The sequence below is a fragment of the Oncorhynchus mykiss genome, chromosome 22 (genome assembly GCF_057628025.1).
Source record: "Oncorhynchus mykiss isolate SJ-2025 chromosome 22, ASM5762802v1, whole genome shotgun sequence".
Lineage (NCBI taxonomy): Eukaryota > Metazoa > Chordata > Actinopteri > Salmoniformes > Salmonidae > Oncorhynchus > Oncorhynchus mykiss.
In genome coordinates this window covers 29,276,920-29,292,758 of record NC_143043.1, presented here as the reverse complement: position 1 = coordinate 29,292,758, position 15,839 = coordinate 29,276,920, and the positions used below count along the sequence as shown (strand labels likewise).

The 15,839-nt window shown below is 43.6% G+C and overlaps 1 protein-coding gene across 6 annotated transcripts in view; it reads left to right on the top strand.

The window, feature by feature from the left end:
* Positions 1-15,839, top strand: part of LOC110502010 (sushi-repeat-containing protein SRPX) — a 28,462-nt gene that overhangs the window by 9,203 nt on the left and 3,420 nt on the right. For 3 of the 6 annotated variants that reach the window (XM_090215780.1, XM_090215781.1, XM_090215782.1), the window contains exons 2-7: positions 210-1,413; positions 1,592-1,786; positions 4,897-5,073; positions 8,952-9,078; positions 13,771-13,889; positions 14,188-14,367. In XM_090215780.1, the coding sequence (XP_090071906.1) occupies positions 1,395-1,413; positions 1,592-1,786; positions 4,897-5,073; positions 8,952-9,078; positions 13,771-13,889; positions 14,188-14,367 (817 nt within the window). In that variant the 5' untranslated portion in view covers positions 210-1,394. The remainder of the gene's footprint in view (positions 1-209; positions 1,414-1,591; positions 1,787-4,896; positions 5,074-8,951; positions 9,079-13,770; positions 13,890-14,187; positions 14,368-15,839) is intronic. The other 3 variants (XM_021579903.3, XM_021579906.3, XM_021579904.3) reach the window with 2 other exon arrangements.

Below are 15,839 nucleotides of genomic sequence, written 5' to 3'. Positions count from 1 at the left end.
ATCTTTTGTTGAAGGATTAGGCCCACATCATGTTTTGAAACGTTGATAAACCCTTTCAATCAAATGTATTTATAAAGCCCTTTTTACATCAGCAGATGTCACAAAGTGCTATACAGAAACCAATGCAGCCCTACTCTTATCTTGAATGCAGCCTTGCTCTCTCCCTGCCTTGGTCACTAGCTGCTTTCTTCTCCCTCTTACTTTCTCAGGGTCGGGATACTATGGCTATGGAGATGATGAAGATGCATATGCTCGTAGAAACGGAGGTGAATGCTTTGACCAAGCTCTGCTGCCACACGCACGCACGCTTTTTACACACTCTGGCACTCGCTTTCAACACGCAGGAAAGTTTAGGGTTGAAATAAGCCTTTTAAACTCAAAGCATTGACTTCACTTTTTATCAACATTGAAAACATTTATTTTATTTGAAAAGCCAATCAAAGTTAGCTGTGTGTCTTTCACTTCAATGTGATGTACATAACTGTTATTTTCTTCTCCACAAGATAGCGATATGCTTCATCCCATGTTTTACAAACCTACACAATTATGTCAAACTAACTTTCAACTTTTCTTTGAGGTCAGTTAGACATGGAATTTTACCCTCTGGGCCAAACCAAACTCCTGGACTATTTCTCTTCTGTAGAGACTCAAATATAGTATTGTGTTATTTTACTCAATGACAGTGGAGACTGGAGTTACAGCCAACACACACACACAAACTGTCCAGCTCCTGTCCAGCTGGTGTAAGTTTGTGTGTGTGTGTGCGTGCGTGCGTGTTTGCGTGCGTGCGTGCTTACAAGAAAGTGTGTGTTCTGAGCCAGTGGGGAAAAGACTGCAGATTTTATTTCCCTGGAATACAAACCTGCTGGCCCCTCAAACTTGGCATTCCCAAAAGGAATCTTTAGGTAAGCTTTTGAGGGATGGATAGAGCCATCCAACTGGTCGAGGAAAGTTGGAGGCAACTTCAGTGTTCTTCTGACAAATCTTTATCCCTCATGCTGTAAATCAGCTCTAGATCATCATCCACTTCAGCCTCCATTCTGAAGGTTATATTTATTAATAGTTCTATTGATGGGGTTTAGTAGCTCTAATCAACAGTATGATTGAGTGATCCCGTTTAAATCCACTCTCAACCTCTATCTTTTCTTTACTCAAGCAAGTACTTCTTATTGTCAGTATGGATTATGGTAAGTGACAAAGCCATTGTATCATTCTACCTGTGATAAGATGATGGATGGGTTTACACCAGCACTCCAGATTTCATCTCTTTAGTCTGCTGTAAACACTGTGTCCTGTGGTAAATCAGTATGGATTATGTATGTTGCTATGGGAAACTCACTGCCTGACTTACACTCACAGCCTCTCTTCATTTTAGCAGTAAGGTGAGAAAACACATGGATGTCCAAAACACTGGTAAATAACCCCCGGCCCCCAATAGTTAATTTACATTGCGGCACAAACAGACAATGTCTATCTCTATCCTGTATAGGAAGATGTCTGTCCAGCATCTGAACCAGAAGGACATTTATTTCAATCTTTTATGTGAATGCTATAACTCTCCCTCTTATTCCCCACTCAACCCCATTTTTAGGGACCCCTTGGTGCGCGCCCATCAAGGTGAAGCATGGCGACGTGAGTTGTCGGAGTCCTGGGGGGCAGTATTATAAGAACGTGATGGGATCGCGCTGTAAGATCCGCTGTAAGAGGGGTTACGAGATGCAGCAGGGACACCCAGAGGTGGTGTGTATGGCCAGCAAACACTGGTCAGGAAACTACGCCTGCAGGGGTGAGACCACCACACACACACACACACAAACTCGCACACCTGGCCTACTGGCGAGACTCAAAATCACTGGACACCTTTACACCAAACATACAGTACCAGTCTGTACCAGTCAAGTTTGGACACACCTACTCATTCAAGGGTTTTTCTTTTTCTTTATTTGTAAATTTTTTTACATTATAGAAATAACACACGTTATAACCAATCATGTAGTAACCAAACAAGTGTTTTACAAATCTTTTACAAAATCTGGACCCCTACAAATAAACTGGGCTAGACAATCTGGACCCTCTCTTTCTGGACCCTCTCTTTCTGCGGCAATTGTTGCAACCCCTTTTACTAGCCTGTTCAACCTTTCTTCCCTTCTTTAAAGGGGGAGACACTCTAGACCCAAACTCTTATAGACCTATATCCATCCTGCCCTGCCTTGCTAAAGTCTTCGAAAGCCAAGTTAACAAACAGATCACCAACCGTTTTGAATCACACCGTACCTTCTCCGCTATGCAATCTGATTTTCGAGCCTCCTTCACTCATGCTGTCAAACATACCCTCGTAAAACTGACTATCCTACCAATCCTTGACTATGGCGATGTCATTTACAAAATAGCCTCCAACACTCTACTCATCAAATTAGATGTAGTCTATCACAGTGCCATCCGTTTTGTCACCAAAGCCCCATATACTACCCACCACTGCGACCTCTATGTTCTCGTTGACTGTCCCTCGCTTCATGTTTGTCGCCAAACCCACTGGCTCCTTGTCATCTATAAGTCTTTGCTATGTAAAGCCCCGTCTTATCTCAGCTCACTGTTCACCATTGCAACACCCACCTGTAGCTCGCGCTCCAGCAGGTATATTTCACTGGTCATCCCCAAAGCCAACTCCTTATTTGGCCGCCTTTCCTTCCAGTTCTCTGCTGCCAATGACTGGAACGAATTGCAAAAATCACTGAAGCTGGAGACACTCCCTCACTAACTTTAAGCATCAGCTGTCAGAGCAGCTTACCGATCACTGCACCTGCACACAGCCCATCTGTAAATAGCCCACCCAACTACCTCCTCCCCATATTGTTATTTATTTTTGCTCTTTTGCACACCAGCATCTACTTGCGCATCATCATCTGCACATCTATCACTCCAGTGTTAATGCTAAATTGTAATTATTTCGCCACTATGGCCTATTTATTGCCTTACCTCCCTAATCTTACTACATTTGCACACACTGTATATATATATATTTCTATTGTGTTATTGACTGTATGTTTGTTTATCCCATGTGTAACTCTATGTAGTTGTTTTTGTCGCACTGCTTTATCTTGGCCAGGTCGCAGTTGTAAATGAGAACTTGTTCTCAACTGGCCTACCTGGTTAAATACAGGTGAAATAAAATTTTAAAAATCCCAAACCATCTTAATTGGGTTGAGGTCGGGTGATTGTGGAGGCCAGGTCATCTGATGCAGCACCATCACTCTCCTTTTTGGTTAAATAGCCCTTCCACAGTCTGGAGGTGTGTTTTTGGGCCATTGTCCTGTTGAAAAACAAATGATAGTCCCACAAAGCGCAAACCAGATGGGATGGTGTATTGCTGCAGAGTGCTGTGGTAGCCATGCTGGTTCATTGTGCCTTGAATTCTAAATAAATCACTGACAGCGTCATCAGCAAAGCATTCCCACAACATCCCACCTCCTCCTCCATGCTTCACGGTGGGAACCACACATGCGGAGATCAAGCGTTCACCTACTCTGCATCTCACAAAGACATGGCACTCAAATTTGGATTCATCAGACCAAATGACAGATTCCTACAGGTTTAATGTCAATTGCTTGTGTTTCTTGGCCCAAGCAAGTCTCTTCTTTTTATTGCCGTCCTTTAGTAGTGGTTTCTTGCAGCAATTCAACCTTGAAGGCTTGAACAGTTGATGTTGAGATGTCTGTTACTTGAACTCTGTGAAGCATTTATTTGGGCTGCAATTTCTGAGGCTGGTAACTTTAATGAACTTATCCACTGCAGCAGAGGTAACTCTGGGTCTTCCTTTCCTGTGGCGGTTCTCATGAGAGCCAGTTTCATCATAGCGCTTGATGGTTTTAGCGACTGCATTTGAAGAAACTTTCAAAGTTCTTGATGTGTTCGGTATTGACTGACTTCATGTCTTAAGATCGGTGTCCCTAAACTGGAACGGTTGTTGTTAATATGCGCTAATGTGACTAGAATGACATTGTAAGTAACAGCCAACTTTCCAGGACATACAGTAGACATGTCTTATATGCGCAGAAAGCTTAACTTCTTGTTAATCTAACTGCACTGTCCAATTTACAGTAGCTATTACAGTGAAAAAAGACCACGTTATTGTCTGAGGAGAGTGCAAAACAACAACATGCTTTTATCAAGGCAACTGGTTTGATACATTCACCTCAGAAGGTAAATAATGTACTTACATTCAGTAATCTTGCTCTGATTTGTCATCCTGAGGGTCCCAGAGATAAAAGGTAGCATAGTTTTGTTTGATCAAATCCATTTTTATATTCAAATGTAAGAACTGGGTTCTACAGTTTGAACCCCTGCCGTCTCTGGCCCCACACCCACCCTGCCCGGCAATCTAGTTGCGAAAGTTGAAAAAGAGGCTGTGATACTTGCTTATTTAAGCTGTTCTTGCCATAATTTGTGTAAGACTAAGTCCATATTAACTTTTAACAAGGCACACCTGTTAATTTAAATGAATTCCAGGTGACTACCTCATGAAGCTGGTTGAGAGAATGCCAAGAGTGTGCAAAGTTGTCATCAAGGCAAAGAGTGGCTACTTTGAAGAATCTCAAGTATAAAATATATTTTTGATTTTGTTTAACACTTTTTTTGGTTACTACATGATTCCATATGTGTTATTTTATAGTTACGATGTCTTCACTGTTATTCTACAATGTAGAAATGTAGTACAAATAAAGAAAAACCCGTAAAAGAGTAGATGTGTCCAAACTTTTGACTGGTACTGTATGTAACCACTGAAGATACACACAACCAATAGTATCATTGTCAGATTCATCAGCTACCTGCTAATCATACACCCTCTTTGTGAAAATACATGTACATTTTTGGACTTGATTTGTGTTTCCCTGTCAGAGATCCGGTGTCCTAAGCTACAGATGCCTGCTAATGGTGGCTATAAGTGTTCAGATGGATCCTACTTTAACTCCCGCTGTGAGTTCTTCTGCTCCCTTGGATACACTCTGAAGGGGTCCAAGACTGTCACCTGCCAGTACCACAAGACCTGGACCTCAGGGGAGAGTGCCTGCATAGGTGAGTCAGAGAGTGCTTGTGTGGATGTGTGTGCGTGCGTGCGTGTGTGCATTTACCGATGTACAGTATGTGTATGGCGTTTGTGTGTGTGGTGTTTGTCTGTAGCTGTCAAATCAAATTGATTTTTTCAACAGTGAAATGCTTACAAGCCCTTAACCAACAATGCAGTTTTTTTTAAGTGTTTAGAAAATATTTACTAAATAAACTGAAGTAATCCATAAATAAATAAAAAGTAAAAAATAAGAAAATAGAAAAATAGCAATAATGAAAGAGCAACAATAAAATAACTGTAACAAGGCTATATACAGGGGGTACCGGTCCATGTGTGGGGGCACTGGTTAGTCGAGGTAATTGACGTAATATGTACAGTCGTGGCCAAAAGTTTAGAGAATGACACAAATATTAATTTTCACAGTCTGCTGCCTCAGTTTGTGTGATGGCAATTTGCATATACTCCAGAATGTTATGAAGAGTGATCAGATGAATTGCAATTAATTGCAAAGTCCCTCTTTGCCATGTAAATGAACTGAATCCCCCAAAAACATTTCCACTGCATTTCAGCCCTGCCACAAAAGGACCAGCTGACATCATGTCAGTGATTCTCTCGTTAACACAGGTGTGAGTGTTGACGAGGACAAGGCTGGAGATCACTCTGTCATGCTGATTGAGTTCGAATAACTTTTTTTTATTTTTTTATTTTACCTTTATTTAACCAGGCAAGTCAGTTAAGAACAAATTCTTATTTTCAATGACGGCCTGGGAACAGTGGGTTAACTGCCTGTTCAGGGGCAGAACGACAGATTTGTACCTTGTCAGCTCGGGGGTTTGAACTCACAACCTTCCGGTTACTAGTCCAACGCTCTAACCACTAGGCTACCCTGCCCTAACAGACTGGAAGCTTCAAAAGGAGGGTGGTGCTTGGAATCATTGTTCTTCCTCTGTCAACCATGGTTACCTGCAAGGAAACACATGCCATCATCATTGCTTTGCACGAAAAGAGCTTCACAGGCAAGGATATTGCTGCCAGTAAGATTGCACCATAATCAACCATTTATCGGATCATCAACAACTTCAAGGAGAGCGGTTCAATTGTTGTGAAGAAGGCTTCAGGGCCCCAAGAAAGTCCAGCAAGCACCAGGACCGTCTCCTAAAGTTGATTCAGCTGCGGGATCGGGGCACCACTAGCACACAGCTTGCTCAGGAATGGCAGCAGGCAGGTGTGAGTTCATCTGCACGCACAGTGAGGTGAAGACTTTTTGGAGGATGGCCTGGTGTCAAGAAGGGCAGCAAAGAAGCCACTTCTCTCCAGGAAAAACATCAGGGACAGACTGATATTCTGCAAAAGGTACAGGGATTGGACTGCTGTGGACTGGGGTAAAGTCATTTTCTCTGATGGATCCCCTTTCCGATTGTTTGGGGCATCCGGCAAAAAGGTTGTCTGGAGAAGACAAGGTGAGCGCTACCATCAGTCCTGTGTCATGCCGACAGTAAAGCATCCGGAGACCATTCATGTGTGGGGTTGCTTCTCAGCCAAGGGAGTGGACTCAATCACAATTTTACCTAAGAACACAGCCATGAATAAAGAATGGTGCCAACACATCTTCCGAGAGGAACTTCTCCCAACCATCCAGGAACAGTTTGGTGATGAACAATGCCTTTTCCAGCATGATGGAGCACCTTGCCATAAGGCAAAAGTGATAACCTAAGTGGCCATAAGGCAAGGTGGTCCATCAGTGATGGACCTAAGTGGCTTGGGGAACAAAACATCGATATTTTGGGTCCATGGCCAGGAAACTCCCCAGACCGTAATCCCATTGAGAATGTGTGGTCAATCCTCAAGAGGCGGGTGGACTAACAAAAACCTACAAATTCTGACAAACTCCAAGCATTGATTATGCAAGAATGGGCTGCCATCAGTCAGGATGTGGCCCAGAAGTTAATTGACAGCATACCAGGGTGGATTGCAGAGGTCTTGAAAAAGAAGGGTCAACACTGCAAGTATTGACTCTTTGCATCAACTTCATGTAATTGTCAATAAAAGCCTTTGACACTTATGAAATGCTTGTAATTATACTTCAGTATTCCATAGTAACATCTGACAAAAATATCTAAAGACACTGAAGCAGCAAACTTTGTGGAAATTAATATTTAGTGTCATTCTCAACTTTTGGCCACGTCTGTACATGTAGGTAAAAATGGGGGTTCACTGCAAATAGTCCAGGTAGCCATTTGCTTAGTTGTTCAGCAGTCTTATGGCTTGGGGGTAGAAGCTGTTAAGAAGCCTTTTGGACCTAGACTTGGTGCTCTGGTACTGCGGTAGCAGAGAGAAAGGTCTATTACTAGGGTGGCTGGAGTCTTTGGCAATTTTTAGGGCCTTCCTCTTACTGGTATATTTTTGTTTTATTTTTATTTAACCTTTACTTAACTAGGCAAGTCAGTTAAGAACAAATTCTTATTTACAATGACAGCCTAGGAACAGCGGTGTAACTGCCTTGTTCATGGGCAGAACGACATATTTTTTACCTTGTTCTTATTCGATCTAGCAACCTTACGTTTATTGGCCCAATGCTCTAACCACTAGGCTTCCTGCCATCCAGTATAGAGGTCCTGGATGGTAGGAAGCTTGGACCCACTGGTGTACTGGGCTGTACGCACTACCCTCTGTAGTGCCTTGCGGTCGGAGGCTGAGCAGTTGCCATACCAGGAGGTGATGCAACCAGGATGCTCTCAATGGTGCAGCTGTATAACTTTTTGAGGATCTGAGGACCCATGACAAATATTTTCAGTCTCCTGAGAGGGAATAGGCATTTTCGTGCCCTCTTCACGACTGTCATGGTGTGCTTGGACCATGACAATTCGTTGGTGATGTGGACACCAAGGAACTTGAAGCTCCCAACCTGTTCAATGACCTTGACTAACCGGTGCCCCCGCACATTGACTCTGTACCGCTACCCCCCGTATATAGCCTCGCTATTGTTATTTTAATGCTGCTCTATAATTAATTGTTATTTGAATTTTTTACTAAAGACTTATTTTTCTTAACTGCTTTGTTGGTTAACAGCTTGTAAGTTATCATTTCACTGTAAGGTCTACTACACCTGTTGTATTCGGCGCATGTGACAAATACAATTATATTTGATTTGTAAGCAGGAATCAGGAGGATAGAGTTATGGTCAGATTTTCCAAATGGAGGGTGAGCTTTGTATGCATCTCTGTGTGGAGTAAAGGTGGTCTAGAGTTTATTCCCTCTGGTTGCACATGTAACATGCTGAAGAAATGAGGTAAAATGGATTTAAGTTTCCCTACATTAAAGTTCCCGGCCACTGAGAGTGCCGCCTCTGGATGAGCATTTTCTTGTTTGATATGGCCTTATACGGGTCGTTGAGTGCGGTCTTAGTGCCAGCAACGATTTGTGGTGGTAAATAGACAGCTACAAAAAATATAGATAAACTCTCTTGGTAAATAGTGTTGTCTACGTGTTATCATGAGATACTCTACCTCAGGTGAGCAAAACCTTGAGACTTCATTAATATTAGATTTTGTGCACCAGCTGTTATTGACAAATAGACAGACCGCCACCACTTGTCTTACCAAAGGCAGCTGTTCTATCTTGCCGATGCATGGAAAACCCAGCCAGCTGTATGTTATCAATGTCGTCTTTCAGCCACGACTCGGCGAAACAGCACTCCATCACAGCAGCTTCTCTAGTCTAAAATCACCCCAATTACACAGACAGGACATAACATAACACAACATAACATGACAGAACAGAACAGGGAAAATCACATTCTGTTTCTCTCTTCCTGTTTCTCTTCCCTCCACATCTGCTGACCTTTTTAACCACTCTTTCCCCCATCTCCTCTCTCCTTCTCTGGTAGATGTGGATGCCCCAGTAATAAAGTGTCCTAACCTGAAGGACAAGATGGCAGAGCCTGGCAAGCTCACTGCCAGGGTTACCTGGGACACACCGGAGGGCAAGGACACGGCCGATGGCATCCTCACTGAGTCAGTCTGACCCCTGATCCTTAACCCCTAACTCCACTGAACCTTCATTTATAACATCTAGTGGCAGTTAGGCTTGGGCTGTATACCGTGTATTAGAGGTCGACCGATTATGATTTTTCAACACCGGTGCCGATTATTGGATGACCAAAAATGCCGATACCGAATAATCATCCTAGATCTGAATGAATGAAATATTCTTATTAAATACTTTTTTCTTTACATAGTTGAATGTGCTGACAACAAAATCACACAAAAATTATCAATGGAAATTACATTTATCAACCCATGGAGGTCTGGATTTGGAGTCACACTCAAAATGAAGGTGGAAAACCACACTACAGGCTGATCCAACTTTGATGTAATGTCCTTAAAACAAGTCAAAATGAGGCTCAGTAGTGTGTGTGGCCTCCATGTGCCTGTATGATCTCTCTACAACGCCTGGGCATGCTCCTGATGAGGTGGCGGATGGTCTCCTGAGGGATCTCCTCCCAGACCTGGACTAAAGCATCCGCCAACTCCTGGACAGTCTGGTGGTGCAACGTGGCGTTGGTGGATGGAGCGAAACATGATGTCCCAGATGTGCTCAATTGGATTCAGGTCTGGGGAATGGGCGGGCCAGTCCATAGCATCAATGCCTTCCTCTTGCAGGAACTGCTGACACACTCCAACCACATGAGGTCTAGCATTGTCTTGCATTAGGAGGAACCCAGGGCCAACCGCACCAGCATATGGTCTCACAAGGGGTCTGAGGATCTCATCTCAGTACCTAATGGCAGTCAGGCTACCTCTAGAGAGCACATGGAGGGCTGTGCGGCCCCCCAAAGAAATGCCACCCCACACCATGACTGACCCACCGCCAAACCGGTCATGCTGGAGGATGTTGCAGGCAGCAGAACGTTCTCCACAGCGTCTCCAGACTCTGTCACGTCTGTCACATGTGCTCAGTGTGAACCTGCTTTCATCTGTGAAGAGCACAGTGCGCCAGTGGCGAATTTGCCAATCTTGGTGTTCTCTGGCAAATGCCAAACATCCTGCATGGTGTTGGGCTGTAAGCACAACCCCCACCTGTGGACGTCGGGCCCTCATACCACCCTCATGGAATCTGTTTCTGACCGTTTGAGCAGACACATGCACATTTGTGGCCTGCTGGAGGTCATTTTGCAGGGTTCTGGCAATGGTCCTCCTGCTCCTCCTTGCACAAAGGCGGAGGTAGCGGTCCTGCTGCTGGGTTGTTGGCCTCCTCCACGTCTCCTGATGTACTGGCCTTTCTCCTGGTAGCGCCTCCATGCTCTGGACACTGCGCTGACAGACACGGTGTCCAGTCCGGAGCCTCCAGCGATGGTGTCCAGTCCGGAGCCTCCAGCGACGGTGTCCAGTCCGGAGCCTCCAGCGACGGTGTCCAGTCCGGAGCCTCCAGCGACGGTGTCCAGTCCGGAGCCTCCAGCGACGGTGTCCAGTCCGGAGCCTCCAGCGACGGTTTCCAGTCGGGAGCCTCCAGCGACGGTTTCCAGTCCGGAGCCTCCAGCGACGGTTTCTAGTCCGGAGCCTCCAGCGACGGTCCCCAGTCCGGAGCTTCCAGCGACGGTCCCCAGTCCGGAGCTTCCAGCGACGGTCCCCAGTCTGGGGCCTCCGGATGGCCTCCAGCGACGGTCCCCAGTCCGGGGCCTGCGGCGAGGGTCCCCAGTCCGGGGCCTCCGGATGGCCTCTAGCGACGGTCCCCAGTCCGGGGCCTGCGGCGAGGGTCCCCGCACCAGAGGCGCCACAAAAGTGCGTGGAGCCAGAGGTGGAGCGGGGTCTACACACCGAACCGAAGCCGCCGCCGCCAAGGGTAGATGCCCACCTGAACCCTCCCCTATAGGTTCAGGTTTGCGGCCGGGTGTCCACACCTTTGGTGTGGGGGGGGTACTGTCACTCCCTGACCTTGGAGAGACGTTTTATTTCTCTACTTGGTGAGGTCAGGGTGTGATGTGGGGTGGGCATTCTATGTTTTGTATTTCTTTGTGTTTGGCCGAGTGTGGTTCCCAATCAGAGGCAGCTGTCTATCATTGTCTCTGATTGGGAATCATACTTAGGTAGACTTTTTCCCACCTATGTTGTGGGATCTTGTTTTTGTACAGCTCTTGTAGCCTACGGAACGGTACGTTCATTTTGTTTTCACTTTGTTATTTTGGTGCTGGTTCTCATTGAAATAAATATGATGACGACAAATTACGCTGAGCCCTGGTCTCCTTCAAGCAAAGCACAGTCCGTGTAAAATGTACATGCCATGTAAGAAAGCTAACGTTTAAGTTCCTTGCTCAGACCATGAAAACATATGAAAGCTGGTGGTTCATTTTAACATGAGTCTTCAATATTCCCAGTTAAGACGTTTTAGGTTGTAGTTATTATAGGAATTATAGGATTATTTCTCTCTATACCATTTGTTTTTCAAATACCTTTGACTATTGGATGTTCTTATAGGCACTATAATATTGCCAGCCTAATCTCGGGAGTTGATAGGCTTGAAGTCATAAACAGCGCTATGCTTCAAGCTTTGTGAAGAGCTGCTGGCAAACGCAGGAAAGTGCTGTTTGAATGAATGCTTACGAGCCTTCTGCTGCCTACCACCGCTCAGTCAGACTGCTCCATCAAATCATAGACTTAATTATAATATAATAAACACACAGAAATATGAGCCTTAGGTCATTAATATGGTCAAATCCGGAAACGATCATTTCGAAAACAAAACGTTTATCACTGAAATACGGAACTGTTCCGTATTTTATCGAACGGGTGGCAACCCTAAGTCTAAATATTGCTGTTACATTGTACAACCTTCAATGTTATGTCATAATTATGTAAAATTCTGGCAAATTAATTACGGTCTTTGTTAGGAAGAAATGGTCTTCACACAGTTCGCAACGAGCCAGGCGGCCCAAACTGCTGCATATACCCTGACTCTGCTTACACTGAACGCAAGAGAAGTGACACAATTTCCCTAGTTAATATTGCCCGCTAAAATGATTATTTTTAACTAAATATGCAGGTTTTAAAAAATATACTTGTGTATTGATTTTAAGAAAGTCATTGATGTTTATGGTTAGGTACATTGGTGCTACGATTTTGCTTTTTTCGCAAATGCACTTTTGTTAAATCGGCACCCGTTTGGAAAAGTAGATCCCAAGTACTCACAAGTTACAATAGGTACCCTAGTTAGCGAGCTCGGTGAAACTTTAATACATCTTTATATTGTCCACATTGTGTAACATTACCACGGTTTATATTGAACAATTTCCGAGCCACGGACAACATACTTTGCTTGCCGAATGTCAGGCAAAAGAGAACAATAAGGGGGTATGGAAATACAGATAACCCTCGATGGGCCAAACCAAAATATGCAAAACTTTTACAATCACGTGTATGTACAATATAGATATGAAAAAACATTTGTACACCAACAACTAACATTAGCTATGCAGCTGTAATTAAGTTTAAAAAACACACTGAATTATTATTATTATCCCCTCTTGACCTGGCCTATTTTGAATTGGTCCTTGTGTGCAACTTGGTGCATAATCTAGGGGAACAACATGACACTGCTACACTAGCTAGAAACTTACCTTGGCTCCTTGCTGCACTTGCGTAACAGGTGACCAGCCTGCCGTACAGTCTCCTCGTGGATTGCAATGTAATCGGCCATAAACGGCGTACCAAAATGCAGATTACCGATTTGTTATGAAAACGTGAAATTGGCCCAAATTAATCAACCATGCAGATTAATCGGTCGACCTCTACCATGTGTATACCGGGATATTTGGAAATGGCCGCAGGATGTTTTTTCAATATCGTTTAAACTATTTATTTGAAGGTTTTGTATACATTTGAATATTTGTAGTTACTTTTTAAGTAAATACCTGCAGTCAGCTAGTGCAATATGATAGGCAATAAAGAAGATTGCGTTCTTTATTTTACCTGTCACATATTTTTTCTTACCGGTAGTCCTCCTTCACGTGGTGTTTGTTTACAAGCACACAACAACAAGAGACTTGTGAGTCACTCACTGTTGTGCAGCACACATCTAGTTACAGTATGGAATTCACAACAAAATGTTTGCCAGCTAGATATTTTATAGCTATTAATTTAACTGTCTAAAATGTGCTAAATGTTCTGCAGTTGTGTATTTGGTTTGCTAATTTAGTAGCTAGTTCGCTATCTAGCAAAGTGGTTAGCTTGGCTTAGTAACAGTAGAGAATCGCCTCCTGGATCAAGAGCCTTGCTGTCTAGTATTTGTTTTGTGCCTGCAGCAAACTGTTAAGTAGCTTTTTGAGTTACTTGTATAGCTTTATGAGCTGGGACGTTTGTCCTGGAAATAATTTAGATCAGAGGCTGTATAAAATATTTGCAAAGAACTTGTTAGCATTTAGTTTGCATTCTCTATGAGATTTTACATGTACTTGTTAGCATTGCTAACCTTAGGATTACAGAGGCTGTGGATTTAGAAAACAGCTCCCCTTGTGTTCAGTGCCGGCATTACCGAATATCACGGTATAGCACAAGGTTGGTATGAAGGTATTACCATCTGGATACCGCCCAAGTCTAGTGGCAGTAGCAGTAATAGTAGTAGTCATGGTAGCCTTAGTAGTACGGTAAGTCTTTAGTTAAGCTTCAGTACTATTGACACAGTGTAGTATTTGACTGAGGTTGTGTTTACAGTGTGATCCTGAAAGGGAAGCCTCCTGGACACTTCCCCGAGGGGCTCCATAAGATGTCCTACACCGTCTATGACCGCGCCGGGAACAAAGGCAGTTGCCGCTTCTCTGTCAGAGTACGAGGTGATCCCCCAACATTTTTACAGTGTTTCTAGTCAGACAGCAATGTTCTGACAACATTCGAAGGAACAAACACAGAACACTTACACATTTATGCCTGTTAGGCTGCTTTTACACAATCAGACAATTTTTATATTCCACTAATTGGTCTTTTGACCTATCACGTCAGATCTTTTCACATCAGATCTTTTTTAGAGCTGAAATGATTGGTCAAAATACAAAATTAACAAAAACAGTATCAGAATTGGGATGCATGAACACAGCCTTAGAGTGTGTGCCTGAATCTATTTTGTGCCACCAGTGCGTCGCTGCAGCCCCATCACCCCTCCAGAAAATGGCTATATGAAGTGTGACAGTGATGGAGATAACTACGGAGCCACCTGTGATTTCAAATGTACAGGAGGGTATGAACTCCAGGGCAGTGCTGCCAGGGTGTGCCAGTATGGACTCACCTGGTCAGGCACGGAAACCAACTGTGCAGGTACATATCTGTGCACACACACACACACACACACACACACACACACGTATGTATACACACACACATACACACATATTGTTCACATCACATAAGCACACCTCACAGACACACATACAGTACTTTACACTTCACATAAACCAATAGGGCTGGGATTTGCTAAGGACCTCCCGATACAATATCATCACGATACTTAGGTGTCGATACGATATGTATTGCGATTATCACGAATCTATATGTATTGCGATTCAATACTGTGTTTATATTGCGAATCGATGTTCCAAACATATTGCTCACCATCTGTCTGCTGCAGAGGGACAAGAGAGAGCCATGAGAAAGTGAGTTTTGATCAGACATGGAAATAAAAGTTCTGAAAAACAAATTGGCTCCCTATTTAAAAAGAAGAATGAGAACATGCAGGCACATCAAACCAGCACAATAATGATATTGTGATATTTTCAAAATGATACGATATATCGTCAAAAATAATATCCCGATATGTAACTATTGATTTTTCCCCCATCACTATAAACCACACACACATACAGTTGAAGTCGGAAGTTTACATACACCTTAGTCAAATACATTAAAACTCAGTTTTTCACAATTCCTGACATTTAATCCTAGTAAAAAGTCCCTGTCTTAGTTCAGTTAGGATCACCACTTTATCTTAAGAATGTGAAATGTCAGAATAATAGTAGAGAGAATGATTTATTTCAGCTTTCATTTATTTCATCACATTCCCAGTGGGTCAGAAGTTTACATACACTCAGTTAGTATTTGGTATCATTGCCTTTAAATTGTTTAACTTGGGTCAAATGTTTCAGGTAGCCTTCCACAAGCTTCCCACAATAAGTCAGGTGAATTTTGGCCCATTCCTCCTGACAGAGCTGGTGTAACTGAATCAGGTTTGTAGGCCTCGTTGCTCGTACATGCTTTTTCAGTTCTGTCTACAAATGTTCAATAGGATTGAGGTCAGGGCCTTGTGATGGCCACTCCAATACCTTGACTTGGTTGTCCTTAAGCCATTTTGCCACAACTTTGGAAGTATGCTTGTGGTCATTGTCCATTTGGAAGACCCATTTGCGACCAAGCTTTAACTTCCTGACTGATGCCTTGAGATGTTGCTTCAATATATCCAAATAATTTTCCCATCCTCATGATGCCATCTATTTTGTGAAGTGCACCAGTCCCTCCTGCAGCACAGCACCCCCACAACATGATGCTGCCACCTCCGTGCTTCACTGTTGGGATGGTGTTCTTCGGCTTGCAAGCCTCCCCCTTTTTTTTCTCCAAACATAACTAATGGTCATTATGGCCAAACAGTTCTATTTTTGTTTCATCAGACCAGAGGACATTTGTCCAAAAAGTACGATCTTTGTCCCCATGTGCAGTTGCAAACTGTAGTCTGGCTTTTTTATTGCAGTTTCGGAGCAGTGGCTTCTTCCTTGCTGATCGGCCTTTCAGGTTATGTC